This window comes from Arachis ipaensis, chromosome B02 (assembly GCF_000816755.2).
Source record: "Arachis ipaensis cultivar K30076 chromosome B02, Araip1.1, whole genome shotgun sequence".
In the NCBI taxonomy this organism is placed as follows: domain Eukaryota; kingdom Viridiplantae; phylum Streptophyta; class Magnoliopsida; order Fabales; family Fabaceae; genus Arachis; species Arachis ipaensis.
In genome coordinates, this window is record NC_029786.2 from 105,232,842 (window position 1) to 105,239,200 (window position 6,359).

Consider the following 6,359-nt stretch of genomic DNA (forward strand, 5'->3'; position numbering starts at 1 on the left):
AGTTAATGGCTTCTCTTTCCATCCATTTCTGCCCCATGCCGTGTCTTCCTCAGGTCACCGAAGATTTGTAATTCCTGATGACGACAATGAAGACTTGAGTTTGAGTGGTATTTTGATCCTGACACTTGTTTTTTCCTCTGTTGATTCTTCTATTTTTTACACGGTTTTCATTCAATATTTGAATTATGGAATTGATAAGTTTAACAGTTGCACTGATATACTTTTAGATTTCATGGAATTCTGAGATTCAATATATATAGAGGCTTATTTGCCAATTTCATTGCCCTTCATTGATAATTTTGAGTATGTTTAATGTCTAATGTAGGTCATGAAAACTGCGTCTCGATGTGGAGTTTTGGTTTGAAGGAGGATGGCAATTTCATGGATCAGACTGAAAGTGAAAACTTGGACTCAAATTCTTAATCCGCATTGTACCAATGAGGAAAACGAGACCCCTTTGGTTTTGGGGAGCCAATGATAAAAATGGTTCATGGTCTGATTCATTAGACAAAAGCCTGATCCAATCAAAGTTTTGCGTACATAATTTTTTACAAATATAAATTTTAAGTTGACTTAAGATGGACCCTGTTTGTGGTCGGTATTTCATGTGCCATTGCTTTCAAAGTTCTAGGCACGAGTCAAACTTGAAACCCCACGGCAGGCGTCAGCGCGTTCGTCTTCCTTTTCATGACGGTGGACTTGGCGACCAATAAAAGAAAGAAAGAAAACCTGGTCAAAGTGGGCAGCCACCTGGCCTCAGCTATATATGGCATTTGAAAGTACTTTGGAGCCCTTTTGTAATAACCATGAGTACCGTCACGCGTAAACAGTAAACCACAGGCAGTTTTGTTTAGCTTGGTGGTTGGATAATTTCCTAGGTGAGTATTGACCAATTTTAATCCCTGATCACAAGGGTTACAAAAGAAAAAGTAAGTTTTATCCAAATTTTTTTGCTGAAATTTACATATGAATTCGTTCGGATAAAGCTTATATAATAGGATAGAAATTCTGGCATCTCCACTGTGGTGAAGCAGCACCGATCGCTAATTAAAAAATGCAAATAATGCAAAGGGGAACAAAGTAATTATGTGAAAGAATATATGCTCTTGGTTGGATTTTTATTTATTTTCTTTATTCGAATCGTCGGTGGATATTGATTGACAAAAACTATTAGGCAGAGTGAATGTATTCGCAAAGATTACAAGTAAGGAAATATCTTTATGGTCATAAAATATAAGATTCTTATCTAGGCATCCTCATAAAGGTGATTGGTTGGCTTCTTAATGATCACAAAATGGCAAAGGAATCCAAGGCAAAGTAAAATGCCATTCCGCCACCTAATCCCTCGAATTAAAGGTGCCAAGGAATCCGATGCAAAAGAAGAAATATTCCGCTGCGTGCCTAATCCCTGAATTATAATTTTATAAGAATTGCAATACAAAAATACAATTATACACGGTATTGAATAACATAAGGCAAAAATGTGAGCATTAAACCGAAAGTACTGTAACAGTGTAACCTATAAAATGGTAATATGGTAATATTTTTTGTTTGAAAAAGATTGTACATATAGATAAATAGGGTTGTATGTATATATAATGTACTATTTTATATTAGAGGATAAATGTTTACTTCAAATTGAACAGAGTGATATTCAAATTATTTCTCTAGTTTTTATTAGCTTATTACTAACGATATTTCGTAAAGCATCTTTCTCTAAGCTTTTAGATTGGATTTTTTTTTTTCTTTTCTTTTCAAATTAGAACTGTACACAGTTTGAGGAATTAGTTTGATGCCAGGCTTCATCTTGAAGTTTAATTTTGTTACATATATTCGATTATATATTAATAATTTAATACACAAAAAAAAAACATTTTTCCCCTAAAAGATAAAGAAAAAGAATATGACTACTTATGTCAATATATGGAAGTTAATAACTATTTTTTTAGCTCAATAATACACTCTTAAGTACTTTATGATAGTAACATACATATGCAACAAGATTAATATATTATTACATTTAATTATTTTGTATACAATGTCACATTTAAGTTGTTTGTATGCTAAACTCGCTTTCGGCATGTGATTCAAGAAACTTTGCTCTCGCTAAGTTTTCTTTATTGTTTTCATTTAATTTTATCCACTTCACCACCTTCCCACTTTGCTTAATTGCTTTCCACACCTGTCCAGAGAAGATGTCGCTGCCATGTTTCATCATCAATGATTGATTCCCATACATACATTCATTCATACAGCTGTTGACTTAGCATCGGCACTTCAACATTTGTTTTACTCTTACTCCTTAATGCTATGTTTGTTTGAGGTGAAAATGGGAGGAAGGAAAAGGAAGGGAAAGAAATTGGAAGGAAAATAGTTATTCCCTTGTTTGATTGAGGAGAGAAATGGGAGAGGAAGGAAAATGGATGGAAAAATATTGGTGGGGTCCACCATTTTTTTTCCTTCCAACAATGGAGAGAAAATGGAGAGAAAATTAATTCTCTCTCTCTACTTCCAATATTACCCCTTTACTTTTTTCAATATATTTTATAATAAAAGGATAAAATTGTCTTTTTATACTATTTCTTTCCTTCTTATTTTCCTTTCATCCAAACACATCTAAAGAAAATAAAAATCCACTCAATTTCTTTCTTTTCCTTTCTTTCCTTTCTATTTCTTTTCTCTCTATTTCTTTCCTTCCAACCAAACATAGCCTAAGCAATTAACACAAATTAGAAATTACCCCGAAATAAAAACATGTAACAGCCAAAGCAAACAAGCAAAAGCCGCCAGCCGCCTACTTGGAATACAACGTCAAACTCAAAAACACCAAAGACTTTCTCAAATGGGTCCCACTATCCAGTTAGTTTAACCACTTTCCACCGTTGATCAAGGACCTTTCACACGTGTCATCGCAGACAGAGTATAATATAGTGGGGTGTGATCCACTACGGTGAGGGTCCAGGTCATCCCTACGTCCACGTACTCATGAACGTGGTCAGGAAGCAACCGACAAAGCCGACTCGAGCCGACCATGAACCACGTCATCAACCCACTTGTGTCGCCCAAAGCTTTCCCACTTCGCCACGTGTCCCGTCACAACGGCTAGTTTTCCACACTCTCTCTCTCTCCAATTTTTAACCGCCATTTCCAGAGAGATATAGAAAGAGATTAAAAAAAAAAGAGAGTAGACATTTTCTCCGAAATTTCGCCAATTTTCCACGCGTTTCTACTGTGCACAGGCAATTGCTTTAATAAAAAAAAATTCAAAAGCTTTTTCATTTTTTCATTTTCTTTTTTCAAATTAGTTGGTTCATATATAAGGAGCAGGACTCATTTGTTCCCCCAAAATACGAAGAATCTTAATAAGGCAAGTGAGAAGAGAGTAGTTGAGTTTGATCAAAGGCAGAAAATTTCAACAGTAACACAAAAGAGAATTCCATTTTCCCCAATTTTCTCGGTTTCTTTCCTAATTGGAAACCCTCGTATATCTAGGTACGTTTCCTGTCTCATTTCTTCCCTATTTTTTTCCTGAGTTTGTTGAAACTGGCACGTAGCGTTCCCGCTTTTTGGATTTTTTCAAAAATTTGTTTCAAAATTCTGTAATTAAATACTTCATTCGGTGCTGTGACTTCGTGGCCTGTTTCTGATCCTTAAGGTTTTGGGTATTTGCAGGTTAGAGAAGGAAAGTTCGAAGTTTTAGCGCTGTTAAGTTTATTATTTTGGGGATTACTAGGGTTCATTGGAAGACATGGCGATAGGGTTTGAGGGCTATAATTTTACAAGAACACGATCACTTGGAAGGAAGAGGGTTGTTTCTAGCAATGTAGAAGGTTCTCCTCTTGATTCAGAAACTGATATGGCTCCATTGAAGAGAGTGTGTAGTGGGAGGTTCAACTTCAACTCTGAAAGGTCTCTCCTTGAAGCCCTTCCTCTTGATATTCTGGTGAGTTTCAATTCTGATGGTGTAATAGTAATTCTAAAAATTGTGTTTATTTTTTAATTATTATTTTCAAGTTCACTGATTTGAATGAAATGCAGAATTCTGAATTTTTTGTAACCCCTAATTGTGTCAATTGCAGATTAGGGTGCTGTGTGGTGTGGACCATGAGGATTTGGAGCAGCTTCTGCATGTCTCGAAAACGATTAGCGAAGCAGTGAGTATCAAGTACCATTTCTAAGTGTTTCTAAATTTAGTTTAGGGTTCTAATTTGGTAACTGATGGTGGATTTTTATTCTATTGCAGGCTGAAGTTGCAAAGAGGTTCCACTTTGAGTACAGTACTCCAAAGAAGAAAACTTTTGATTCCTTTCATTCTTCCATTAATTTTAATGATGCAAAAGGGTTTGAGGAAATTGCAACTCCAAAGGCACCATTGAGGAAATCCAAGTCAAGGCTGAATAGTGGGAAGCTGGCTTCAATTTCAGTGGCCTTGTTTGCATCAGATGATGAACAGTATTAAGTCAAGGGAAAAGAGAACAAAGTGATGATATGATCACAGCTTTTCCCTTTGTTGTGTAAATAGATTGTGTCTGTTGTTTGTATATTGAATTAGTATATTACTGCTAGATTAGGAAGGGATTTGAGCTGATTTCACACGTCTTAAGAATCTTAACAAGTCCTTATCTTCAAAATCTTCATTGAAGATTGCTATGGGCTTGTTCTGTAATCTTTCTGTAAATCTCTATAGGAAAAAATAGAAAATGAGAGAAGATTCTAGTGATTTTGTTTGGAGGGAAATTTAGACCCTTCTAATCTGATAAGTTTGAGTGTGTGCTGTTTAATGCTGCATACTCTTTGTGCTCTGTTGAATAAAATGATTAAAGCTTCCACTTCTATGATTAAATCTATTTCTCAATATTATTTTATTTCCCTTTCTTCCATTATCTCTTGTAATGATTTATTTCGATACTGTTCCAAAGCTTAAAGGATACACAAAATATTTATAATTCTGTGAATCAATTTCTGGTTGGATATAGAAATCATCATTTGCTTTTATTAAAAGTGACATAATAATTGATACTTGTTTTAAGCCGTCTCTGGATAAATACTTGTTTTAGCTTTTCATATATTTTGCTTAGCGGCGCACATGTTTTTTTCGCTTCTGCGGGCAGATTAGAACTTATAAATCGACTATAATAATTAGGAATCTTTTGATTTTTTTATTCAATTGTCGGACAAAATCGACAATAAATATTCCTTCATATGTTTATACAGTAACAACTGAAAGGATAATTGATTAAAAAGTAAAATACAACTGAAGGGATTATTGGATTTGTATTAAGTATTATCACTTGGATAATTATTGGATGTCGATACTAATCCATTCCAATTAGTGTAAAATTTATAGTGGAACTTTTTGGCTTTATCAAAGTTGTTCTATAGAATTTGTCAACTGATGGTACTACTTTGAAGGTAACAATTTCTGTCTTATCGTCTGTCTCGGTTTTGAGCCCTTTTTTTTTTAATTAGAATTTAACTAATGAAAAAAGTTGATATAAATTTTATCCTCCAACTCGACAGGTCAAGGACTAATCCGTCCTGCGGTACTGAGCTCCATTTAAGAGTTTGCCGTTGGCTAATGAGTTGCTGCATGTACAAGGCAAAATTCGAACCTCCAACACTTACTTAAGCGGATTAGTGAGCTAACCACTAAACCAATCCAACTTGGTTCAAACTTTTAATATTTATTTAATTAAACTAGTAAACTAATTACTAAACCAACTCTGTCATGGAACTATTATTGTCAACAAACTTTCATAAAATATTTACCCGTGAGCTTGGTACAGCCCAGTTTGGTAAACATTATCTAAATTCTAAACTTAGGATTTTAACAGTAAAACTATGCAAGTCCAAAAAAAAAAGTAATAAAATCTCACCGGACATGTGTGCCAATCTGCAATGGAAAAATGTTACGAAGAGAAACAGAAAAAAGAAGCTCTTTTCTTCTTTATAAGTGGGCCTTCCACATAGTTGGATCTTGTTTTTTGTTAAGAGGAGTTTATCATTTTAACCTCTAAAAAATTAATAACAAAAAAAAACCTCTAAAAGTTTCTGACAAAAAAACGTGTATTTAATTTTTTGATAAAATGATTTTTAAAATTAAAAAATATTTGGTTCTCTAATAATGATGTTAATTTGATAAAATGCATCAAATATAGGGAGATATAGTTAAAAAAGAAGATTCTAAATATCATATTTCGACATATTTTTTTACAAATTAAATGAGATATTTTCATAATTTAAATTTAGTAATTTAGTATTCAGTATATTTTTTTTTCGTGAATAGAAAAAAAAATTCAAAAGCAACTTGAAAAAGTAGGTTTAGATTGAGATATTTTATCAGTTTTTTATTTAATTTT

At 33.6% G+C, this 6,359-nt stretch overlaps 2 protein-coding genes across 2 annotated transcripts in view; both read left to right on the plus strand.

Annotated features, from left to right (window-relative positions):
- LOC107626229 (telomerase Cajal body protein 1) overlaps positions 1 to 945 on the plus strand; it is a 5,112-nt gene extending 4,167 nt beyond the window's left edge. The window contains exons 13-14 of the mRNA XM_016329062.2: positions 1 to 107; positions 326 to 945. Of these exons, the coding sequence (XP_016184548.1) occupies positions 1 to 107; positions 326 to 423 (205 nt within the window). The 3' untranslated portion in view covers positions 424 to 945. The remainder of the gene's footprint in view (positions 108 to 325) is intronic.
- Positions 3,227 to 4,843, plus strand: LOC107626230 (F-box protein At1g61340). The gene is made up of 4 exons (XM_016329065.2): positions 3,227 to 3,492; positions 3,673 to 3,943; positions 4,080 to 4,154; positions 4,244 to 4,843. The coding sequence occupies exons 2-4, from the start codon at positions 3,749 to 3,751 to the stop codon at positions 4,457 to 4,459; spliced, it is 486 nt and encodes a 161-aa protein (XP_016184551.1). The 5' UTR covers positions 3,227 to 3,492; positions 3,673 to 3,748; the 3' UTR covers positions 4,460 to 4,843.

Coding starts and splice junctions, on each gene's coding strand:
- LOC107626230 (XM_016329065.2), top strand. CDS start 3,749: ATGGCGATAGGGTTTGAGGGCTATAATTTTACAAGAACACGATCACTT. Junction 3,944..4,079: donor CCCTTCCTCTTGATATTCTG/GTGAGTTTCAAT, acceptor TGTCAATTGCAG/ATTAGGGTGCTGTGTGGTGT. Junction 4,155..4,243: donor CGAAAACGATTAGCGAAGCA/GTGAGTATCAAG, acceptor ATTCTATTGCAG/GCTGAAGTTGCAAAGAGGTT.